The sequence below is a fragment of the Symphalangus syndactylus genome, chromosome 15 (genome assembly GCF_028878055.3).
Source record: "Symphalangus syndactylus isolate Jambi chromosome 15, NHGRI_mSymSyn1-v2.1_pri, whole genome shotgun sequence".
NCBI lineage: Eukaryota > Metazoa > Chordata > Mammalia > Primates > Hylobatidae > Symphalangus > Symphalangus syndactylus.
Window position 1 is genome coordinate 44,395,345 of NC_072437.2, and position 26,147 is coordinate 44,421,491.

At 38.1% G+C, this 26,147-nt stretch overlaps 1 protein-coding gene across 23 annotated transcripts in view; it reads left to right on the forward strand.

Annotated features, from left to right (window-relative positions):
* Positions 1-25,592, forward strand: part of MYCBP2 (MYC binding protein 2) — a 284,800-nt gene extending 259,208 nt beyond the window's left edge. For all 23 annotated transcript variants that reach the window (XM_055244152.2, XM_055244162.2, XM_055244155.2 and 20 more), the window contains 14 exons: positions 370-636; positions 1,330-1,613; positions 3,101-3,197; positions 4,452-4,571; positions 6,493-6,594; positions 7,403-7,531; positions 7,892-8,024; positions 9,579-9,682; positions 10,800-10,988; positions 12,113-12,220; positions 13,434-13,643; positions 17,295-17,402; positions 18,051-18,216; positions 24,760-25,592. In XM_055244152.2, coding sequence (XP_055100127.2) covers positions 370-636; positions 1,330-1,613; positions 3,101-3,197; positions 4,452-4,571; positions 6,493-6,594; positions 7,403-7,531; positions 7,892-8,024; positions 9,579-9,682; positions 10,800-10,988; positions 12,113-12,220; positions 13,434-13,643; positions 17,295-17,402; positions 18,051-18,216; positions 24,760-24,875 — 2,133 coding nt within the window. In that variant the 3' untranslated portion in view covers positions 24,876-25,592. The remainder of the gene's footprint in view (positions 1-369; positions 637-1,329; positions 1,614-3,100; positions 3,198-4,451; positions 4,572-6,492; positions 6,595-7,402; positions 7,532-7,891; positions 8,025-9,578; positions 9,683-10,799; positions 10,989-12,112; positions 12,221-13,433; positions 13,644-17,294; positions 17,403-18,050; positions 18,217-24,759) is intronic.
* Positions 25,593-26,147: the final 555 nt, after the last annotated feature.

Genomic DNA, 26,147 nt, shown 5'->3' on the forward strand with positions numbered 1-26,147 from the left:
TCTTATCAGCTATAAAACACCTTATGAACATAATGGTAAACCATGAGAAAAAGTGCCTTCAGTGATGAAATATGGTGATTGGTTTTTGATGTGCTAAACTGTAAGCATAGGCATTAATAACTTGCATATAATCAGTTTGCACGTAGTAGTTGATTTAAATATTTCCATTTTTATTGTGGCTCCCCTAGCTTTACTTGTTTCTCAGATGAGTTAAGAGAATGACATATGATGGAGAATTAACTGGGAGAATAGTATTAAATTGAGTATCAATTTACATTCTTGTCTTATTCTTTTGTTTGCTTGTTTTGCTAGGAGTAGTAAATCAAACTTACCCTATATTTTTACATGTTCTGTGTTAACTTTAAATAGGTGTGTGCTCATATTGTCCAAGCTATTCGCATGGAAGCTACCAGAGTTCGTGAAGAATGGGAACATGCTATATCAAGCAAAGAAAATGCCAATTCTCAGCCAAATGATGAAGATGCCTCCTCTGATGCCTACTGCTTTGAGCTGCTGTCTATGGTTTTAGCACTGAGTGGCTCTAACGTTGGCCGGCAGTATCTGGCTCAACAGCTAACTCTGCTTCAGGATCTCTTCTCGCTGCTTCACACAGCCTCTCCTAGAGTCCAGAGACAGGTGACTGATGACACTACAGCCTTTCCATTGCTTTTGTTACTTGAAACATTGTTAAAAGTTGCAATGCAAAGAGAATTATCTAAGGACCCTAAGTATAGATTTTTATTTTGTATTTTGTTACATTTTGTTTGGGGCCTGTATTTTACTCCTTTTTTTTTTACTGTTTATAATGAGAGTATAGAATAGTAAAATATGTTCCATTTTATTAATGTGTTGTGATAAAAGAGTATTCTGGCTACTGATTAACATATTACCATGAAATATATAATGTCATTTAGCCCTGACCAGAAAGAAAAGGTATTTTTTTTTCTTGCTGCCTTGGGTTAGTAATTACCACTACTATTACCATCTGAATACTATGTATATCATATTTTCTTCCTTCACAAAATGTAAAATAGTGTTTAAATCATATTTCTTTTCTTAAAGATTTTGAAGTTAAGAATGATAGTTAGGTACATTAAAAAATGAAGCCTGGGACGGGGTACAGTGACTTATGCCTGTAATCCCAGCACTTTGGGAGGCAAAGCTGGGAGGATCCCTTGAGCATAGGAGTTCAAGGCTGCAGTGAGCTGTGGTTGCTCCACTGCACTCCAACCTGGGCAACAAAGCAAGACCCTGTCTTAAAAAAAAGAAAAGAAAACCTTAAAACATTAGTCTTTACATGGAATTCTCTCATTTTATTTTTCTTACCAGGTAACCTCTTTACTAAGAAGAGTTTTGCCTGAAGTAACCCCTAGTCGTCTGGCCAGCATCATAGGAGTGAAATCTCTCCCCCCAGCAGATATCAGTGATATCATTCACTCAACAGAGAAAGGAGACTGGAATAAGCTGGGTATCTTGGACATGTTTCTAGGATGCATTGCCAAAGCACTCACTGTGCAGCTAAAAGCCAAAGGAACCACCATCACTGGAACAGCTGGTACCACTGTGGGCAAAGGAGTTACAACAGTTACTCTTCCAATGATTTTCAATTCCAGGTTAGTTATTGCCTCTATTTTAGTACCAAAACAGAATAGAGTGAGCTACTGTTCAGAAATTGAAGACATAATTTCAAATTTTACCTTGTTAGGTTACTCACCAAATAAAATCCATAAACAACTGGCTAATATCTAAAAAGAATGTCATGTATATAATAAAAGTGTCATTTACAATTAGTGGGGAATAGAAAGTAGGCTGAATATGTGATGCCAGAATATTTGGATATCCATGTTAAAAAAAAATTTTAGATACCTACCTCTCATCATACACAAAATTAGACTTCAGTTTTAGGTAATATGTTTTTTTGCCACAATAAAAATAAATAAGCATGGGGGAATAAAGTACAATTCAGGTCAATTAAAGCTTTATGTACATTTCTTTTTAAAACTGTACTTGGACAAATTATAGAAGAATATTTTTGTAATCTTCAACTTGATAAGACCTTCTTAAATAAAACACAGAACCCAAAGTCATATAGGAAGATATTTATAGATTTGACTATATAAAAATGAAAATTACTTGATAGGTGATAATATTTAAATGTTTTAAAATATAGGCAAATAACTTAGAAAAATACTTAAACCTATATAATAGACAATGACTTTATTAGCATAATATAGAAGAATGACTACAAATCAATTTTAAAAAGGCAAACAACTGATAAGAATAATAAATGACAAGAACAGTCAGTTCACAGAAAAAAACTTATAAATGCCAGTAGTCAGTTCACAGAAAAAAACTTATAAATGCCAGTAAACAAATGAAAACACCTCACTACTAATCAGAGAAATGTAGATTAAAATAATTGCAAACTATCTTTGATGCTTTGGCAACATTATGAGGAAATAGGCATTTTCATCTCATATAAATTGCTGCAGCCTTTTTGGATATCTGTTTAATAATATCTAACTATATTTTCTTTTGACCTACCAATTCTACTTCTAAAACTTTCATACATTTGCACCAAGGTATATATGCAAGGATGTTCTATAATTGTGTGTAACAGTAGAGAATTAGAGACATCTGAACAGTGCTACTTGTAGAGCCAATCCATAACAATATGCAGATAACATCAGAATGTTAATCATTGTATCACTTCTTTCCTGTAGTCTTGCTAGGAAAAAAGTCAGCTGAACTAAATAGTAGTGTGCTTAGTGATACAGTGAATTTATATTCTGGCACAAGCTCCACATTATCCGCATGTGCCCTAGAAATAAGTCGTGTGTGGTCCCTGAACTGTACTTCTAAAAGATGCACACAGAAATAATGTGCAAACAGAGAAATACTTGAGAGGGAACTCAAATCACCTTAACTGCTGTCTGGGGATTTGGGGTAATAGTTTGATGAATTTTCTTTTTAAATGTTTTAATTGATTCAGTCACTTAAAAATCTAAGATGCTGCATTCTGAGATAACATTTTCATCTTTTTCATTTGTTACTACTACTGATAATTTATTGGCTTTATAAGTGCTAATTTTTCTTGTAGTTATCTCCGACGAGGTGAAAGTCATTGGTGGATGAAGGGCTCAACCCCTACCCAGATCTCAGAGATCATCATTAAACTTATCAAGGATATGGCAGCAGTAAGTTCTCATTCTTCTGTTTTGGCAGTGAAGTGTGGCAGGAAGCTGACACAAAACAGCTTACTCTGCTGAATTGATAGGAGATGTAGATTAGTGTAACTTAAAGACTATTTTTAGTATGTTAACTATCATGCTGTTTGTCTTTTCAGTGAGTGATAAATTTGTCATTTATGTAAACCATGTTCATTTCAAATTTTCCAGTTAATTTGTGTGGGAATTGTTATGTGACTTTAAAATCTAATAAAATAAAATATGCTCTTTCAGACCCTAAGAAAGAACTTGATTCAAAAAACCTAAAGGTAAAAAAGAGGATGAGAGCTCTCGAAAGTGGAAGTTTCTCATTCTCCTTAGTCCTCATGGTTTTTAAACCCTTTATTCTTCTTTATTAATGTCCTATACCCTCTGTCTTAAGATGGTGGCTTCCAAAGGAGATCTGGGAGTGTGGAGGACAGGGAGTTACTTTACAGAATGCCTGGCTCTGATTAGTTGCTCCTTGTTGTTTTCCACACATTGTATTGTATTTCTAGGAGGGCAGCCTGAGAAGGACAAGATAGTGTGGAATATAGGGTCAGAAGGAATAGAAGGCAGCTTGGAGAAGGAGGAGGAATTGAACTGCCCCTTAAATCACGGGGATATGAGAAGTGGGAGGATTTTCTGGGGGAAAGATGAAGTTCTATCACTTTTCCCAACAGCATGGATATTTTCTCAACCTCTGTGGCAAACAGACTTTCTCAGGGTGTTCACTGAATTAAAATATTTAGGAGTAATATTTAGGAACACCTAAATTATATGATAGTTAAATGTTTGTTCATTACAAATCAAGGTAGCAAATAAAGGTAGTTGCAGTTTGAACCTGTTTATATTTTAGGTTCCTGTAATACTCATCTAAAGCAGTTAGCTTCACTGTGTAAATTTTATGCTAAGTGACAAATTCTCAAACATAGATAACCTTAGTATTTCTGTTATGTTTTTATCAGATGTGAGAGTAATTGCCCTTGATTTCCAGGAAAAGAGTATTGAGAACTTAATTATTTATTTATTTATTTTTAAATATCAAAATGATAATTAGAAGTTGAATTTTCCATAGGATCACGAAGACATTTTAGTTCAAAAGTCTGTGCCCATGATCTAAAATTCCGTGGTCTCATTAAAAGCAAGTATTTCCTTTGATAGGAGATGTTATTTAAGAAAAAAGAATTTACTATGGTAATACATTCCTGGTCACTTATTAAAATATTCTGTTCTGCTCAATAGGGTCATCTGTCAGAAGCTTGGTCCCGAGTGACAAAAAATGCTATTGCAGAAACCATCATTGCCTTGACCAAGATGGAAGAAGAATTTAGGTCTCCAGTGAGATGTATTGCAACAACTAGAGTAGGTTTTGCTTTGTTTTGTTTTGTTTTAAATTTGGTCTGTATCATTGCATGTTCTTTTTTAGTAATAGATTTAAACAAATTTTAATCACTAAGTCAACATAATTATTTTTTAACCAAATACTGTACTTATTGAGAAAGTATAAAGGGCTTTTATATTATGAACTAGTCATTACTTCTCACTGTTATGTGTTCTGTGTCACTTGTTTTTGTTATTGTTTAGGAAGCCTAGGATACACTGGTTAGAAAAGGCTAATTACATTGTACATTGTTTGTGTGTTGTCTTTCTAATGATCTATTTACTGTAGTTTACCACAGTAAGTTTAGTGCCAGCATTATGCTGTGATAGACCGAAGATCCTTTGGAGACAAGACCCCTGCCTATGCCTGGTTGTTCCTAATGTAGAGCCCTGCAACTTACTTACAGGGTTTATAGGTCTTACTTCTAAAAAGCAAGAAGTGCTTGTCCAGGGCAGAGTCAGGGTGGAAATCTTTGAGGAAATGAAATTGCATTCTTCAGATGGCACATTTATAGTAAGTTTTAACCTAGATTTCATGTCCCATATACTTCCAGAAGAGATTTGAGATTTCCTTGAAGCAGGGCAGTCTGACAACATTAGGAAGAAGCGAATGCTGGTAAAAATTGCTTAGGTTAATCCTCAGAAATCTGAAAAAGAAGATAAACTGTATATCCCTAAGGCAGAAAAAGTCAATTTATGCTATCTTGCTATTATTGACTGTGACACCTGAAATAGGTATTTTTGACAGTAATCCTTTCCCACCACTCATGTATTGCTTTCATTCAGTCTGCATTCCCCTTCCTCCTTGCATGCATTATTTCTTTTTCTATTTTTCTGTCCCTATTTTAACATCTCTTGCTTTCTGTATCCAATAACACTCACATGCACTTCTTAGAGTTGAGCTAGTTAAGTCATTTTCTATTTTTCATTAATGAAGGGATATATCATTCTATAGAAAACTGAAGCTTACCCTTTAAGCCTCAGAAATTTTTAACTATTTCTGAGAACAGTTGTCTTTTTTTTTTTTTTTTTTTTTTTTGAGACAGAGTTTTGCTCTTGATGCCCAGGCTGGAGTGCAGTGGTATGATCTTGGCTCACTGCAACCTCCTCCTCCCAGGTACAAGCGATTCTGCTGTCTCAGCCTCCTAAGTAGCTCGGATTACAGGCATGCACCGCCACACCTGGCTAATTTTTTTTGTATTTAGTAGAGACTGGGTTTTACCATGTTAGTCAGGCTGGTCGTGACCCCCTGACCTCAGGTGATCCACCCACCTTGGCCTCCCAAAGTGCTGGGATTACAGGCATGTGCCACTGTGCCTGGCCCTATTTTGGAGAACAGTTTTCTAAAGCTTTTAGACATGTATGTATTTCTGACAAAGTGCACCGAGTATAGTATTAGGCTTTCTGGGGCAACAAGGGGCAACAAAGACTTCTGAGGAACTTTTATTATCTAGAAGGATTTAATGTGTAGCTGACTACTCATGGGACTGTACACAATTTAGCAGTTGCTGTGCCACCTTCTTTGGCATTTAATGATACTAAATGGAAGAATATGCAGAAGGCATTAGTACAGTAAATATTAAATATGCCAATTCATTTATTCATACGTTGTTTACATAGTGGACCAATAAAGGATAATTTTATTTGTCAGATAGAAGACAGGGTGGTTCATCAGAGAAACAGTCACTTGTTCAGTAGATATCTGAGTGCCTCCTGTGTGCATGGCACATAGGGCAGTGATCGTGTATGCCTGCTACCACGTCAGGAAGACTTGAGTGCCACTGAGTATCTATGTATTTTCAAAATCAGCCAGCATTTATTGAGCTGTTGTGATGTGTCACAGTCAGCATTTCATAAGTCTTTCCTAAAAATTCAGTGGTGTAACAGCCTTCCCTTTCAACAGCTCTGGCTTGCTCTCGCATCCCTATGTGTTCTCGATCAGGACCACGTAGATCGTCTCTCCTCGGGGAGATGGATGGGAAAGGATGGACAACAAAAACAAATGGTAAGATCAGAATTTTGTGAGAATTTATCTTGCTTTCCTTTACAGTAAGCTTTAGCTTAGCTTAGAGACAAACAAACAAACAAAAAACACATCAACATAAACAGTTAGTGGATCTCTTGAAAGATTGTGTCCCTTCGGCCAAGTTCATCTCACAAGTTTATTTCAGAGAGTCCCTTCTTCATAGTATATGGAAACTTTTGGGGCTTTTATTTAAGTGTATAAAAGAGCTTTCTTCTTCTCTGAGTCATGATTGTATCATATCAAAATTTATTTTTAGCCAGAGTCTGATTCAGTGACTAGATATTTTACTAAAATGTAATCAGTCTTATGGTAGGAAGGAAATAAAGCAATAACACAGGCAACATGACACACCACCTGTTCACATATATACTTAAGTAGGTTTGATGGGTATCTTTAAGTTCACTAGAAAGGAAAATGTTATATAGGCCCTTTCACCATTTTCTTATTAATCTTTAAGTTTCAAAAATAAACAGTTTCTTCCTTTGGCATACAGAATGTTTAGATATATAATGGGGCAGACATGTCTTAAGTCTCTAAGTAACAAAGTATACCTGTTCATTATATTAATCATTGAACCTGCAAAGCACATTAATGATTGGATTTGGACTTTTGAGAAATTTTTATAGTTAAGTACATTTGCAATAATTCTGTTTAATATTCAGATTCTAAATTCTTAATAGACTTCAGAATAACCATTTATTGTTGTAAATAAATTACATTCAATTTGTATGAGCGTCTGAGACTTTCTTGTTAATCTAATGTAACATGTGGAAATGTCTTATTTTAGCCTATGTGTGATAACCATGATGATGGTGAAACTGCAGCAATCATTTTATGCAATGTCTGTGGAAATTTATGTACAGACTGTGACAGATTCCTTCACCTTCATCGAAGAACCAAAACTCATCAAAGACAGGTGAAGATTTTTGTCTCTGGAGCATAAAATATGTTCAGTGAATTTTGAAATAAATGTGTGAAAGAGGCTTGGTGTAGTAGGGGAAAAAAGTGGACTTTGGAATCAAAGACCTTGGTTGACTTCACAGCTGTCTCACTTACCATCTATAAATAGCAAGTTGTTTTATCCTTCGAAACACTTAATTTCCCCATTTATAAAAAAGAGACTGCTGTGAAGATTAAAGAGAAGATTGGAAATATTGAAAACTTCTTAGAGTGCTTAAATGAAGGCCATTATTATTATTGAATAATTAAATTTTATAGTCTCCCTTTCAGAGTGATAAATAAGCATATTTTTCCCTGTTCTTTAATGAAATATTAGGTCTTCAAAGAAGAAGAAGAAGCTATAAAGGTTGACCTTCATGAAGGTTGTGGTAGAACCAAATTGTTCTGGTTGATGGCACTGGCAGATTCTAAAACAATGAAGGCAATGGTGGAATTCCGAGAACACACAGGTAAAAGGTTTAAAGATTGAGCCATGCCTTTAAAACCCACAAAAAAGATTAAACCATGCCAACTGATTAAACTGCGAATAATTTTGAGTGATATTCTGATGTCTAATTTTGACATCATTGATCACTGTCTACATTATTATATTTACTAAATATATAGAGTGTTCTATGGTGAAGAGAGCATTAGACCAAAGTCAAGAAACCTGATTTGCCACTAACTAGCTGTGTGGTGTCGAGCAAGTCACTTAACCTCTCTGGAACTCATTGACTTCATTTATAAAGTGAGAGGGTCACAACTAATGGGGCTCCATAGATAAAATACATTTCTATTGATAATTCCCTTCTAGTTCTGCTAGTTGTTGCCCCACAATAAAACTTGCTGCACTAGATGATCACTAATATCTCTATTTATTATAAGGTTATATGATTTTATGATATTTAGAGATTTTTGTAGACCTAATGCTTCTGAAGGTTTTGTGAATGGTACTGTTTCCATTGATAGCAATAAAATAATTAACAAAAATGAATAGACATTAAACAAAAAGTAACTTATGTATGTTAAATGTATTTTTATCTCTAAAACGTAGTTTTCATTTTGCTGTTTTTCTAAAGTAAATCTTGTATATATTCCTAGTTCAGAGTCATGTTGAATCTTACAAATTCTCAGTTTTCAGCACATCTGCAGTCTGCCATTTGACTGACACAAACTTCCAGTGTTGGAGTTAGGTATAAATCGGAATCAATTTAATTCTAGGGTGACTTTTCATGCTGCAAGAGCATGACCTTCTTTTCTCATAGTTGATTTCTTCCTCCTATAATCTGTCAGTGCTGTATATTACATTAATAAATGTTCAATGTCAAACCATCCTTGTAAACCATCCTTTTTAAATAGATTTTTCTGTAAATATTGCTGAATTCAATATATTGATATTAAAGTTAGATTTTTATATCTGTTTAAAAATCAGCTTGGTCTGTAATTTTCAAATCTTCACATTCTTTTTCTTATTGCTCTGTTCTTGTTTTATTGATTCTGTTTCTTCTTTAAGTATTTCCAACATATTTAAATTCCTTTCCAAATTGCAGAGTTCCTGAGGTAGGAATTCTGTTTTTCAAGTTTCATACTCTGATGATAGGCTTTATACTATGCCTTATAATTTTGTTATATAAAGACAGTTAAAGATTTCCCTAACTTCTATGTATTTTATTTAATTTTTGGTTATCATATTTTTTATGGTATTGTACATTTAGAGTCAGGGGCTTGTCACATCTGCTCAGTCTGGTAACTTGACTAGAAGTCTAGTCTGTTTCTTTTGCTGAAAAAAAATATTAGTCGAGAATGTATTTGGCTTCAGATAGGTCTTTAATTTCTTTTTTTGTGTGTCATTATTTACTTTATAATTAGGACAACTTAGAAACCTTCTGTTCTAAAACTGTCAGGCTGATTTCCCAAGGATAGCAACTGATACAAACCTAGTTTGCTTTTTAAAATTTAGTTCTGTTAAAATATCTAGAAAACATATCCATAAGAAGGATTTTTATTTTTCTGCTTGAACCTAGGCAAACCCACCACGAGTAGCTCAGAAGCGTGTCGCTTCTGTGGTTCCAGGAGTGGAACAGAGTTATCTGCTGTTGGCAGTGTTTGTTCTGATGCAGATTGCCAGGTGAGTATATAGCGACACAGGCCATCCCATTGTCCTTATTACCCTGTGACACCTTTACTTCATACAGATAAGAGTTTTAGCTCAGCGTCACTCCAGCTTCCTAAATGGGTGTATTACCTATGTGAAGCATCAAATGCCTTACCAAAGTTGGAGAATGGGTCAAATAAGGCTCTCAAGCCCAAACCACACTCTTTTTGTGTGTTTCTCAGTTACCATGTTCATATGTATTTAATATCTGCTTTTGTGTTAGAAGCAGTTAAAAATTTATGAACTGTATTTCCTTTATCTCTTACACACATTATTCACTTATTTCCTTAAAATACATTTTCAACGTCTAAGAGTTCTTTAGTCCTGAACATATATAAACATATTCTATGTTGTCCAAATGTTTTTGGTTTCTCAATTCATTTAATAAGAATGTGGATATGCTCAGAGAGTGAGAGGTACCGTTTAAAAAAAAAAAAAAATCCGCATTTTGGTGATGCGGGGAGTGGTGACTGGGAAATTATACATTGGGGAACTTTTTTTATTTTTTATTTTTTTGAGACAGAGTCTGGCTTTGTTGCCCAAGCTGGGGTACAGTGGCGCAATCTCGGCTCACTGCAACCTCCGCCTCCTGGGTTCAAGCAATTCTCCTGCCTCAGCTTCCTGAGTAGCTGGGATTACAGGCGTGTGCCACCATGCCTGGTTAATTTTTGTATTTTTAGTAGAGGTGGGGTTTCACCATATTGGTCAGGCTGGTCTCGAACTTCTGACCTCGTGATCTGCCCACCTCGGCCTCCCAAAGTGCTGGGATTACAGGTGTAAGCCACGACTCCCAGCCAGGAACTTTTTGCTTCATAGCTGTGCATGAGGACAAATATGAAATTATAATTCACTTATCAGCATTCCCTTTATAGATAGTGGCATTTTTTAAAAATCGCATCAAAAAAAACTTTGTTAAGAAGCCTAATTTATATTCAAACAAAGATTAGAAATAACTTTACTTTGTTGTTACTTGACCTGCATAGATACTTCCTGTGGGAAAATAATCTTTGGAAATTTATATAATAAGGAAAATTACCAGAATGTGTGCTTTTTTAAATACTTGTGTAACATTGTAATTCATCTTTAACAGGAATATGCTAAGATAGCCTGTAGTAAGACGCATCCTTGTGGCCATCCATGCGGGGGTGTTAAAAACGAAGAGCACTGTCTGCCCTGTCTACACGGCTGTGACAAAAGTGCCACAAGCCTGAAGCAAGACGCCGATGACATGTGCATGATATGTTTCACCGAAGCGCTCTCGGCAGCACCAGCCATTCAGGTTGCCTCAGCTTTTAAAGTATTGAATGTATTCAGACATTAAGATGGGGAATCTATTTGTCAAATAAACAGTTGATTGAGGCCGGGCGCAGTGGCTCACGCCTGTAATCACAGCACTTTGGGAGGCCAAGGCAGGTGGATCACGAAGTCAGGAGATCAAGACCATCCTGGCTAACACAGTGAAACCCCGTCTCTACTACAAAAATACAAAAAAATTAGCCGGGCATGGTGGCGGGTGCCTGTAGTCCCAGCTACTCTGGAGGCTGAGGCAGGAGACTGGCGTGAACTCAGGAAATGGAGCTTGCAGTGAGCCAAGATCGTGCCACTGCACTCCAGCCTGGGCGACAGAGTGAGACTCTTGTCTCAAAAAAAAAAAGCAGTTGATTGAAATCTTTTTTTTAATCACTAGGCAGAAGTGTTCTTTTAATCTATACATGTACCAGGCTAATGAGGAGCAAATTCTGCCTCTTTATGCTGTGCTTTCTATGTTGCATGCTCAGCTTTAATTTGTGATTTGCGTGAGCCTCTGTAATCAACAGAATGTATAAAATGTTCAGAAGCCAGGGGAAATAATTAGATTATCCCCCAGTAGCTAAGGCTCTTCTTAATTTCCAAAATCCAGAATGGTATTTTTACAACATTATATAATTGATCTATACATAATGATGCATACGTCTATACATACATAAGTTACTGTGCACTAAATAGGTTTTTTTTAACTTCTGCCCATTGCTTATATTTTCAGTTCCCATGATTCCAAGATAATAATAGTCTTTAAAAGAAAATCATAAATCAGTAATTTCTTCTTCTTTCTGTGAGATACAAAATTGAATAATTTTACTTTTTTTCCTAACCTGGCTTACTTTATGTAGGTGGCATTAATACATGAATGGTAGAAAGCAGGAGAAGCCGAAGGCCTAGTTAATAGTATCCCAATTTACTATAATGAAATTTAGTAAATAATAATGTCCCAATTTCAGTGTCCCAATGAATTTTCATTATAGTAAATTTCTTGATTTTTCTTTTACCTGCTGTAAGTAGTGCCTTGCATTAAATAATCTCCCAGTCACTCAACTGTTTATCATTATTATATTTGCTTATGTCCTTTTCTTTTGTTTATTTAAGCTGGATTGTAGTCACATATTCCACTTACAGTGCTGTCGGCGAGTATTAGAAAATCGATGGCTTGGCCCAAGGATAACATTTGGATTTATATCTTGTCCCATTTGCAAGGTATGGAAAGAATCTGAAATCATGTACTTTCTTTTTCTTTTGTTCTTTCTTTTCACCTTTCAAAATAAACATATGTCAGTATCTCTTGGTTTCCTCTCCAGTTTATGTTTTACCCACCAGCCCCTAGCAGTTTCTTCCCTTCTCATTCATGTGGAACCTGAGAATATAATCTCTCTGTTATAATGCATCTCAAAACAGTAATTGTCCATTTAAAACTGATTACATTCTGTTAAACATATTACATGAGAAAGTTCATTTAAACATCGTGATGCGTTAAACGGCACGCATCTCTAATCTCTACTCTCAGACCACCAGAGAGCTCAGTTGACATAACATGACAACGACTACCAAAAACAAGAATGATCCTCTGGTGTTTGTAGAAACTGATACCTGCCATTAAAGAGTGAAATTGGAACCCTCAGTACCACTAGAACAGATTCTTTTAGAGCTTAGTTAAAACAAGGAGAAGTTCTTGGCATTTTGACACATTTCTACAAAGGTAGTCAGCAAGTAGGAAGTTGTTTTGGCAAGCTAATAATGATTAACAAAAAGCTGTTTTTGAAAAATGTAGCAGTACTTTCCCTATTAATTCATTGCTCCTTTTTGTTCTATTAAGCTCTCCCTATTTTCTTATCTTCGTATTTGCAAACTAATATAAAGGGCAGAATATGAAAAGACTTAGCACAATCATTGTCTTGATAGACTGAGGAATAATCAAAAAGATTGTAGTATTTTGCTCTCCCCTGTCATATGGTGCTACAAATATTAATAGATACATGAAGGTTTTACAGAAAATACTACCTGTTCACTTCTGTCACCTGGCGTTCTGCCTTCCCCTCAAGGAAGCATCACACACATACACACACACACACACACACACACACAAACATAGAGCATGTCTTATTTGTGGCAACAAGGTAACTTTATTTCCACAATAGCTAGGGCAACAGGAGATATATTTCAGACTCAGGAAATATAAAGCTAATAAAATGGAATTTTCATGCTATGTCCCATTTGCCACATTTTCCCTGCCCTTGGAAAAATATGGGCTTCTAAAGACTTTACAGAATGTTTTTCAAATGACATTTTATTTAGAATATGTGTGCTGTCTGGTTATCTTCTAGCACAATGCTTGGCACTTAGGTGCATACTAAGTGTTTGTTGAGTTGATTAATAAATGATTCTGGTAAAGAGTGTTCATTTTTTATTGCAGAACAAAATTAATCACATAGTACTGAAAGACCTACTTGATCCAATAAAAGAACTCTATGAGGATGTCAGAAGAAAAGCCTTAATGAGATTGGAATATGAAGGTCTGCATAAGAGTGAAGCTATCACAACTCCTGGTGTGAGGTTTTATAATGACCCAGCTGGCTATGCAATGAATAGATACGCATATTATGTCTGCTACAAATGCAGAAAGGTATGCTATAAATTATACTGAGAAGTTTTAAAAACTAGAGCTTACCTATATGATTAAGAATTCAAATTGTACAGTGATATCTAATTATTCCATCTTAAGCCTGAAGTTAAAAATAAGATAGCTTGGTACAATGTTTGCCAGTGTTTCCAGTAAAACTTGTTTACTTAACTTGTTTGGGGATTCTTTATTTAACCTGAACAAACTTTTCAAAACATGCAGTATTTCTGTATACAAGCTACTTCCCATCAGTAATAACCTGTTGGCCCAGGGCAATTCCTTCTCGAATAAACTTCTCTCACTTGACTCTGCTAACCATTCCTTCCTTAAAACTCTTAATTCCTTGGCTTCCAGGACAACACACTATTTTTCTGTCCTCCTTCCTTTCTGGTCATTTATCTTTAACTACTTTTTTTATTTTTTTAACCTACCCCTGACATATTTGTTTTCCTAGAGCTCCATTCTTGCCTACTTAATAAATACTTCCTTACCTTGGGTGACCTCTTTTACATCTATACCTTCACCTACCATGTATACGTTTAGGACCTCCCAAAATTTGAGATTTAGTTACAAATAACCAACTGCGTACCAGACATTTGAATCTCTCACAAATACTTCAGAGTTCACATGTCAGGTATTATATTCATCAATCTTGGCCGAGCACAGTGGCTCACACGTGTCATCCCAGCACTTTGGGAGGCCAAGGTGGGCAGATTTCTTGAGCTCTGGAGTTTGAGACCACCCAGGGCAAGATGGCAAAACCCCATCTCTACAAGAAATACAAAAATTAGACAGGTAGGTTGGCATGTGCCTGTAGTCCCAGCTACTTGGGGGACTGAGGCAGGGGAATCGCTTGAGTCCAGGGGGTTGAGGCTGCAATGAGCTGTATTCGTGCCACTGCACTCCAGCCTGGGTGACATAGTGAGACCATGTCTCAAAAAAAAAAAAAAGACTTTACCAATCTCTGATCTTTACTGACAAAATCCTATCAATTCTGTCTCCAGATCTCTCTTGAGTCCTTTTTTCTTTCCATTACATCTCCAGCAAATCTAATCATTTTCCTTGGTAATTACAGTAGCCTTCTTCCTGAGTTCAGGTGTAGAACCCCTAATTCCTCTGTTGCATCCCTTACACTGCTGCTAATTAATACTTCTAGATCTAAAATCTAATTGGATCACTCTTCTACTTACAATACGGTAGCCCAGTCTCCCTCTCCAGTCTCATCTCCCAAGATGCTACCATTTGCTCTCCATTTGCTACAACATACCAAATAACTTGCACTTCTCAAACTCAGCCCTGTCTGCTCACCCACTGACACCCCCATGCCATTGCACAGGCCATTGCTGTTCAAAGGATGCTCTTCTCTACCTCCCCCTGCATATTTTACTCTGACCTGCCACCCCCAACCCCATACACACATGCTGTCATGCAGAGCCTAATCTGTCTTGTCATACCTCAGGCTTCAGCTCAGGTTTCACCTCCTCTGTAACATGCCCCCATCTCACTTCCATCAACACCACCACCACATGATTTTGGTATCTTGCAGGCATCTAGCATAGTACTCCCTATTCTGCATTATGACTACTGGACCACTTATCTGTCTGCCCTACTTGATAAGTTCCATGAGGACAAAGACTATGTTTTTTCATTTTTCCATCTCTAGTACTTGGCACTTACTAGATACAGAGTTAAGTGAAGAATGAATAAATGAGTGAAAGAATGACTACATGAGAAAAGTGCATAGTCCCCCAATGTAGCAAAAGGAAAATACAGAGGATGAATGGATGTCTAAGTGGAGCGATGATAGCCAGAAAGGCAGATAAATATATGCACACCCAATAGTGCACATTTATGAAGCCTGTATTGTTACAAATAATAAAATAGTATTTCTGTGTGTTTCATGTACTAAACATTATAAATGAATATTGTGCTATTACAGGGTAGCAGTCAAATGTTCAGGAAGCCAAGCAGAGTATATAGAAAAGTGAAACAGCTGGAGTAAGCAGTCCCCAAGACAAACCGAAATACTTCCAGGGTTAGGTTTAGCTGGTAAATGACCGTTTATAACCTCTGCATCAATGGATCCTGTCTTTGGACCTGTTTTTCTAGTATAGATAATAGATTTATATTGACTCAGTTTGTTTATTCCCAATCCGGACATAGCTTTTTGACTATGAGACAATCAGTGCATGCAAATTGTCCCAGTTCCTTGGCCTCACTTAATCTCTGCCCAGGGCAAATACAGATAAATCACCCATCGTGATATTTTTATTTATTCATGATAATTTTATTTATTCAAATTCTATTTATTCAAGTGTCTGTATTGGCAACTGTTGAGTTCCTGCCTATTGCATAACTTTATAACTATGAGCAGAATTCTGAATAGAATTATCAAATTTGTCTTTTTTTTTTTTTTTTGAGACGGGGTCTCACCGTATCACCCAGGCTGGAGTGCAGTGGCATGATCTCAGCTCACTGCAGCCTCCATCTCCTGGGCTCAAACAGGCCTCTCACCTCAGCCTCCTGAGTAGCTGGGACCACAGGTCCACACCATCACGCCTGGTTAATTTTTGTGTTTGTTTGTATTTTTGATAGAGATGGGTTTTGCCATGTTGCCCAGGCTGGTCTTGAACTCCTGAGCTCAAGGAATCTGTCTGCCTCACGCTCCCAAAGTGCTGGGATTACAGGTGTGAACCACCATGCCCAGCCGGCCTTTTCTTCGTAAAAAATGTGTGATCAGAAGATGCTTAAAATTACTTTTTTCTTTCCCATTAGCCTTGGAATTATAATTCTATACTAATTACTTTATGCATATTTTGTTCTACAGTATTATAAATTGGGAATTGCTAAGCATATTTATTAAAACAGTAGAAGGGAATATGTATTTTAATATTTCAAAATGAGAAAAATTTCTCAAACTTTACCCTGAAAAAAGCATAGCTTTTACTACTTAATATTCTGTTGATTATTTATTTGGAATATTATACTTTTTTGTTTTGACAGGACAATGTAACTCCCTGCTTTAAGCTTGAATCCATCTGAGCGTCGAAATAGCTTTAGGCCAGGCATGGTGGCTCATGCCAATAATCCCAGCACTTTGGGAGGCCAAGGCAAGAGGATCACCTGAGCCCAGGAGTTTGAGACCAGCCTGGGCAGCATAGGGAGACCCTATCTCTACAGATAATTAAACAATTAGCCGGGCATGGTGGCGTGCACCTAGGATCCTAGCCACTTAGGAGGCTGAGTTGGGCGGATTGCCTGAGCCCAAGAGGTTGAGGCTGTCGAGAGCCATGATTGCGCCACTGTGCTCCAGCCTGGGCAAGAGTGAGAGCCCGTCTCAAAGAAACAGAGAGAGAGAGAGAGAGAGGAGGAAGAGGAGAAGAGAAGGGAAGGAAGGGAAGGAGGGAAGGAAGGGAAGGAGGGAAGGAAGGTAGGAGGGGAAGAAAGAAAAAGAAAGAAGAAATAGCTTTATTTCTTACCCTGATCCACCCTACATACAGTCAGCAAGCATGCACTTGGCATTTCAAGGGATGGTCTAGTAGATAATAGTATTTTCTAAAACCCCTTGATCTTACTTTCACTATGCCCATACTGTATCTCCCATGCCAGAGTTTTCTTTTTTCCTGCTGTAATCTAGATGTGTTTTCTCCACAGGCATATTTTGGTGGTGAAGCTCGCTGCGATGCTGAGGCTGGACAGGGAGATGATTATGATCCCAGAGAGCTTATTTGTGGTGCCTGTTCTGATGTTTCCAGGGCTCAGGTAGGCAGAACATTTTATTAGAAACAACAGTTTAGAAATGTTAAATAGTATTATTTTTTAAACAATAATATGGTGGGAACGTAAATCAGGCTTTTCTCCTCAGTATTTTCTGATATTTGTTCAGTGTTGTATAATTTTTCACGTTATTTCATATATATTATTTCCTTTGGGTGATATTTTTATTTTATAATTTTGTCTTCCATGAAATGATCACCATAGTTAAACAGTGTAATAAATTTACTTATTTTCTTAGTTTCTTAAACCTGCAGTGAAACTTTTAGGTTTTCCCCTGTTCAGTGAAATGTTCACAGTACATCTGTGAGATTATGAGAGAGGTTAATTTCATTAATTTTCAGTTTGACAGGCCATAAAACATTCGTAAAGAAATTAAGTAGCTTGCTTATTAATCAGATAGATTATGATGGAAATGGGATTAGAACTTGGATCTTTGTCCAGACCTTTTGGGCAGAGCCACATATTTATTTGTTGGTTTTCAAACATGTGTATCATCAGTTTTTCAATCAATTTTTAGAGTTATGTAGGCCCTCAAAATATGAATTAATGAGCTGTCTATGTATATGCCTATCTTAAGTGTGATTGAAATAGTCTCACTATGATCTTGTGTCTGTCTCTTCTCTTTTGCTATAGATGTGTCCTAAACATGGCACAGACTTTTTGGAATATAAATGTCGCTACTGCTGTTCAGTGGCTGTTTTTTTCTGTTTTGGAACAACACATTTTTGTAATGCTTGTCATGATGATTTTCAAAGAATGACTAGCATTCCTAAGGAAGAACTACCACACTGTCCTGCAGGTATGCTTTTAATATTTTAAAATCACGATTATGATCTATATACCATAGTTTTATGTAAACATTATATGAAAGCTCTGTTTCAAGTGACAGAAACTCAATTCAAACTAGCCTAAAGAAGCAGGAGGAGTTCCTTGATCCTTGTAAGCTTATGACTTTCTGGGTGAATTAGGAAGCAAGCTCATCATCGTGAGTGAGAAGTTAGCTGTGACAGAGCAGATCTCTTGGGGAGTGAGAATGAAGTCTACTAAGGATTGGTGAAAAGATGGCTGTTCAGCACTAAAAAGTTATATGAAGTTCAATATTACAGAACCACTTAAAAGGATTCTGATTTTTTTTTTTAATGAAGCCTGGAAACATTGCCATAAAATGAACAAGTGATTTAATCCAGAATGGCTGGGAATCAGCAGTGTAGTGAGCATCAGAAAGTCAAGTGAATTAAAGAAACCACTCAGAATACAGGAGAAATTATTGTCTATGGAAAGCAGGCTGAGCGGAAAGAAGTATGAAACCAAAAAGAAGCTGAAAATACTGGAAGAGGACAGGAGGCTGGTGGTAATAGTGAGGTGGAATACCAGGCTTCACGGAAGTGAGAGAAGTGAAAGGAGAGGTCCGTGCAACCATAGGAGAGAATTTTACATAAGATGTATCTGAGGCCAGGCGCGGTGGCTCACACTTGTAATCCCAGCACTTTGGGAGGCCAAGGCGGGCAGATCACGAGGTCAGGAGATCGAGACCACAGTGAAACCCCGTCTCTACTAAAAATACAAAAAATTAGCCGGGCGTGGTGGCGGGCGCCTGTAGTCCCAGCTACTCGGAGAGGCTGAGGCAGGAGAATGGCGTGAACCCGGGAGGCGGAGCTTGCAGTGAGCCGAGATTGCGCCACTGCACTCCAGCCTGGGCGATAGAGCGAGACTCCGTCTCAAAAAAAACAAAAACAGGCCGGGCGCGGTGGCTCACGCTTGTAATCCCAGCACTTTGGGAGGCCGAGGCGGGCGGATCACGAGGTCAGGAGATCGAGACCACAGTGAAACCCCGTCTCTACTAAAAATACAAAAAATTAGCCGGGCGTGGTGGCGAGCGCCTGTAGTCCCAGCTACTCGGAGAGGCTGAGGCAGGAGAATGGCGTGAACCCGGGAGGCGGAGCTTGCAGTGAGCCGAGATTGCGCCACTGCACTCCAGCCTGGGCGACAGAGCGAGACTCCGTCTCAAAAAAAAAAAAAAAAAAAAAAAAAAACAAAAACAAACAAAAAAAAGATGTATCTGAAATTAGTGAAAATACATGCACAAGTACATACAACACAATATACCATGTTGTCAAAGCTGGAAGACACACACTGCCATCTGCTGCTTATCAGAGTGCAAGTGATAGACCTCTCTGGAAAACAGCTTGATAGTGAGAGGTGACAGCGTGCTGGCAGTCCTCACAGCCCTCGCTCGCTCTCAGCACCTCCTCTGCCTGGGCTCCCACTTTGGTGGCACTCGAGGAGCCCTTCAGCCCGCCACTGCACTGTGGGAGCCCCTTTCTGGGTTGGCCAAGGCCGGAGCCGGCTCCCTCAGCTTGCAGGGAGGTGTGGAGGGAGAGGCGCGAGTGGGAACCCAGGCTGCGCAGGGCGCTTGCGGGCCAGCTGGAGTTCCGGGTGGGCATGGGCTTGGCGGGCCCCACACCCACCAGAAGGAAGAAACTCCGAACACATCCGAACATCAGAAGGAACAAACTCCAGACGCACCACCTTAAGAACTGTAACACTCACCGCCAGGGTCTGTGGCGTCATTCTTGAAGTCAGTGAGACCAAGAACCCACCAATTCCGGACACAATAGTGCCTCTCAAAATTACCAGTGTATCAACCCTTCAGCACTCCCTCTTCAGGGATATAGCTACAAATGTGAGGACAATAAAAAAGGGCAAGTAAACAAGGTTATTAACTACAGCTTTGCTATGATAATAAAAATGTATAAACAATGCTAGTATCCAATAGGGTAGTGGCTAATATTATGCATCAGTTAAAAAAAAAAAAAGTGAGGATGGTGTTTCTGTGTGCTGGTTTGGAAAGATCTTTAGGAGATGGCATCAGATGAAAAAAGTAAATTAGGCCGAGTGGTGTGGCTGACACCTGTAATCCCAGCACTATGGGAGACCGAGGCAGGTGGATCACTTGAGGTCAGGAGTACGAGACCAGCCTGGCCAACATGGTGAAACCCCATCTCTACTAAAAATACAAAAATTACCAGGCATGGTGGCGGGCACCTGTAATCCGAGCTACTCATGAGGCTGAGGCCAGAGAATTGCTTGAGCCTGAGAGGCAGAGGTTGCAGTGAGCCAAGATTGCACCACTGCATTCCAGCCTGGGCAACAGAGCTGTTTCAAAAAAAAAAAAAAAAAAAAAAGCAAATTGCAGAACAGCATATGTAGTATGCTGCCTTTTGTAAGAGGGAAAATGAGACTATCTAGTCGTATTTGTTTATATTTACATAAAGAAACCCCTGGAAAGATACTCAAGAAACTAATACTATTGATTGACTATTTGGAAAAGCAAGAAAAAGATGAGGGTAGAGACTAAGGAAAGTGGCTTCCAATTGTGTTACCATTTTTAACATTTTGATTTTAAACCATGTGAAACATATACTATCCATTTCAAAATAAAGATAAGTAGGGTTTTTTCAAGTATGACTACTTTTTACCATTTGCTCATGCCAAATAAAAATTGTTTTACTGTTTCTCCTCAAATACTATTTTTTTAATAGAAGTAGCAGGCTTTGAAAGAAGCAAGGTTAGAATGATGTGAAGCCAGGTTATGGAGGATAATGGATAGAACAGAGATGTGAGCCATGCTTGGAGGGAGGGGGTGATATGCTGGAGGTCAGCAAGTGAAGGGAGTGTGGAAAGGGCAGTATTCTAAATGACTCTAGATGACTTGAGCTTGGAGGAAGGGCAGTTATTGAATGAAAGTTGTAGGTTGTGGTCTGGAAAGAAATAGGAACCAAGAGAAAAATCAGTCACATGTTGTAGCCATATGACCTGGAGGAGCTTGGGAGATAACCAGCCTCCAGTTGAGAAAGATTTAAGGCAAGCAGTGTCTTCAGGGGAAATCTAGATTTTACTTAAAGTTTCCTCTGTGTTAAAAAACAGAAACAAGAATGCTAAAAATAAGGAAGTTAACAATGAAACACTTTCAGAGAACTCAGTGGTGGGTAGCAGCTGAGAGAGGAGGGTCAGGTTGCCTCACACAATCAGGGCAGCCAACACCAAGGAATTACAGGAGGGGGCAGGGGAGGAGCCAGAGTTGGCAGAAGGAAGGAATGACCTCGGTCCTGGGCATTTTCACACATATTTGCTCAATGTTTACAATCTACAAGTAGATGGTATTATCCCTATGTTATCAAATGGAAAATTGAGGGCTAGGGAGGTTAATGAACTGGCCTAAGAACATACACTGAGATTGAGGTATACTCTCCCAGCCTCACACATCCCTCTAACTCATCCATTCATTTAGAGAACTGGAATAGAATAAAAGAGATCCCACAGGGATGTGAGTAGGGAAGATGGCCATATACAGTTTACTTAGAAGGACAGAAGAAGCAATTCTCTAACCACTCTCAACCCTGTTAATTCTAATATTTTTAGATAATCAGTCTTCATCCATTCAAGCTGCTATAACAAAATACTGTAAACTGGGTGGCTTATAAACAGTGGAAATTTATTCTCACAGTTCTGGAGACCAGGAAGTCTAAGATCTAGGAATTAGCAGTTGAGGTATCTGGTGAGGGCCCACTCTCAGCCTCATAGGTGGCACTTTCTTGCTGTTGTGGAAGGGCAGGGGGCCTCTCCTGGGTCTCATTGATAGGAAGAGCACTAATCCCATTCATGGGTTCCACCCCATGACCTCATCACCTCCCACAGCTCCGCCTCCTAACACCGTAACATTGGTGTTAATGTTGTAGTCTCAGCAGTGCACCAAGATACAACAGTCTCTCATTGTCTGAGGTAATGCCCGGAGTTCTTTGTCTTACCTCCAAGAAGATTAAGGAGCACAGATACAAAGGTGAGGTTAGAGCGAAAGTTTAATAAGCAAAAGAAGAAAGCTCTCTGCCAGCAGAGAGGGGGGCCCAAACAGGATGCTCCCTATGAGGCTGGGGCCCAGGGTTTTTACGGACTGGAAAGGGGAAGGAATGTGCTTAGTCTGCGGGCTGTCTTGGCCCTCAGCGTGACTCAGCTTGGCCCAGGACCCTGGCCCAGGAACCCACTGGAGCCCACTGTGCCTATGCCCACAAAAGGAGAGAGCCCCCTGACTATACAAAGGACAAAGGCATTTCTATCCCAGGTCCGGTCCTTTATCTGATTGGAGGTTTTTCTATCTGTGCAGCTGTGGGCATGTCTTTAGGCACAATGCCCTGTGCTAGTTCCCTCATCGATGCCTGCAGCCTTTTTTTCCCTAGCTGGTTTTGATGTTATATGGGGATGAGGCACTGACTTGTGGACCTGGGGCTCTCCGGGGACCCTTCCCTTGCTATATACCTAAGGCAAACTAACTCCTTTCATTAACACGTCAGTATATAAATTTGGAGGGGCACAAAAACATCCAGACCATAGCATAATCCCTCTATCCATTTCTTTCTAAAATATTTATTGACTACCTTCTCGTGCCAGGATACTTAATCTTCACGGCACCCCATGAGTTAGGTATTGCTGTGTCTATTTTAAATATGAGGTATTTAAGAATCAGAAAAATTAATTTTACTTCAGTTTCATATCTACAAAATGAGGATAATCATTTCTGCCTCCTATGACTGTTAAACGGTTAAGTAGTTGATATACTAGAACAGTGCCTCAGTAGTAAGCACTCAGATGTTTGCAGATATGTTTTCACTATTTTTATTTCTCACCATCATGTTGGATTATAAACACTTTGAAGATGGGAGCCATGCACTTTTCCTCTTTAATCCCAAGTACCTAACAATGCCCTTCATGTATTAGGCATGCGGTAAATATTTGTTGAGTAAATGACTCATTTTTTCCTTGAAAAAACTTAGGGCTGCAGTTTGTGTCACCACCATTGATATGTTGTGTATCTGAACTAGATCTGCCATTGAGTGCCGTCCCCATCCTGCCCACTCTCCCCCACCCACTGGTGGGGTGGGCACCAATCTGCAGTGTGATTTGGAGCAGGAGCTACTGAACTACTTTCTAACAGGAATAATTAACTTTCTAGCAAACCTCTGGCATCCTCCCATGCTGACCCATCCTAGGGTCTGTGCCTGCATTTGTCTGAGGTGGCACTCATTGCCACTCTCATGCCTATTAGCTCTAACCTGAAGTTGACTTCTCTGTCTGAGATTAGCTGTCTTCAGTTTGACACTTACTCTCATGTCTTGGTCTTACTCTTATATGGAACTTACTTTTTATTCCTCTAGATAAGGCCTCAGTTTGTGGTTGTTCAGTAATAGTAGTAATAGCCAACATTTATTGGGTATTATACTGTGCAGGCTAAGAGCTTTATAAATGCTAGCCTTTTATCCATCATGGTTTCCTTCTCTTATATCAGAAATGTTTTTAAACCTAGAAAAGGTAAAGTAAATGCGACGTCATTCCTCATTGATCAGTGTAAGCTCATTCCATCCAATCTCGTGATATTTTTCTCTCAAGCACAATCAGAATTTACATTTATTATTTTGAAAACTAGCTGTAGAAAACTAATGCAGAGTTCCTGTTACTTCATCTACTATTAAATAGGGACTCTGCTTTCAAGTATAAGCCTAGCGTGTTTTCCTGACAAAGTAAGCCTCCTCGTTTCTAAAGAAACTAAAAATCTTTTCTAAATGATATGAAACCCATGACGTGAAGCACATTAATGTAATAATTTTCTTTTTTAAAATAGTGTTTTTGGCACATTTTATAGGCCTACTTTGATTATTATCAACAAATTCATATCTTCCCCAAAGTGTTTTTTCCACTTGTATTTTATAATATTGTTCATGTTTTTAACCTGATCAACTTTCACTTTCCTGCTAATATCCTTCAGGTACTTTTAAAAAAAAATCATTGGCCTTCCCATTTTACCAGTGTATGCTTTTTCATCAGTAAAAATAAAAGGGAAAACATGGCTTCTTTAAACTTAAATTTGTTTTTACTTATAGAAAAACATTCTACACAAAAATCTCCCTGTTTTCTATTCAGAAAAATAATGTTCTGCCAGACTAAATTGAGGGGTTTTGTGACCTTTTTTGCTCATTACTCTGTTTTAAAATGATATATCCGATGCATTTATTAATAGAAAAAGATCTGTAGCTCGAAGTGATCCTCTCTAGGCAGGATATAGTGAGTAAGGGACCCTATCACTTCTTCCATTATACATATCTCTGTTGAATTTTTTATAGTGAACATTTTTTACTTTTTTGATTAGAAGAAAAAATTCTAAATGTTATATTTGTATAACCATAGTCTGTTATTTCTTTGAATAACCTATCAGTGATTTATATTTCTGTGAGGTTTATATGTGTGTATTCTTAAAACATTATTTTCCTTTGCCTCCTTCAAATTTATACAGGTCCCAAAGGCAAGCAGTTAGAAGGAACTGAATGTCCACTCCATGTTGTTCATCCACCCACTGGGGAAGAGTTTGCTCTGGGATGTGGAGTGTGCAGAAATGCCCACACTTTTTAGAACACTCAGATCCTTTGTCTACAGAGAGAAAAGTTGCCTTCATCCCCCAAGAGGATGTGGTGAAGTTTAAACTCTGCTCAGGATAAGGACGGGACCATTTTTACATCCATGAAAATGAACCATTCACAGTGCAAGAAGGATGCCAAATACCATGTACATAATTCTTGCTATGAAAAGTTTCCCCGTTATTTTGGTTTATCTTCTTTTGAACAAATGACATCAAACTTGTGAGGTGTTTGCATGTGGCCATTACCGTCATTGGCCTGTGAAGCATTGGACATTTATAGATAATTGATATAAAAGAATCACCATGCCCATGGACTAAGAACGATGCCGGCTTTCAAGCAAAAAAGAAAAATAATCATTGTTTATTGTATACTGCCTTTTTGTAATCCTGTACAATTGCATCACGGGTGGGGATAAAAAGAGGAATATTCTGGTTTATTTCCTAGACTGTTATTTAAAAAAAAAAAATTGTGTTAGGACAGCATATAAATGTAATAAGTATCACACTGTATATAAAGATATCAATGTTTGTCCTGTATAAGAATTACTAAATTACAAATGCAATTTCATTTAAACTTCTAGGTTAAGTTTGAGCCTGAAATTTTAATGAAGTGCAATACTGAGTGTGCCTCATTATCTTGCAGCTGTAAACATATTGGAATGTACATGTCAATAAAACCACTGTACATTTTTATACAGTGATAAAGTCTACCACTGTGGGAGGTGTTGTTTAAGAAACAAAATTTAAACACCTTTAAGGTCTAAAAGTCCAGTTTTCCTCAGAAAGAAATTTACTAACACAACACAATCATAATTTTCATAACTGTTAGGGAAAATAAGAATAGTAATGAAGTGCAATGTTGGAATCTTAAACCCTAAGCAGAAGATCATAAAAATATATATATATATTCATAGGTAAATGTATTCATACCAAACACAGAAGAAAACATTTAGGAAATTAATCAACTTCTATTTTAACTAGCAGCATTTTTAACTTTATTTATTTATGAGACAGGGTCTTACACTGTCACCCAGGCTGGAGTACAGTGGCGTGATCTCAGCTCACTGCAGCCTCCACCTGGGCTCAAGCGATCCTCCAGCCTCAGCCCCCTGAGTAGCTGGGACTACAGGCATGCACCAGCACCATGCCCAGCTAATTTTGTAATTTTTGTAGAGATGGGGTTTTGCCATGTTGCCAAGGCTGGTCTCAAACTCCTAGACTCAAGCAATCCCCCCTGCTTCGGCCTCCCAAAGTGCTAGGATTAT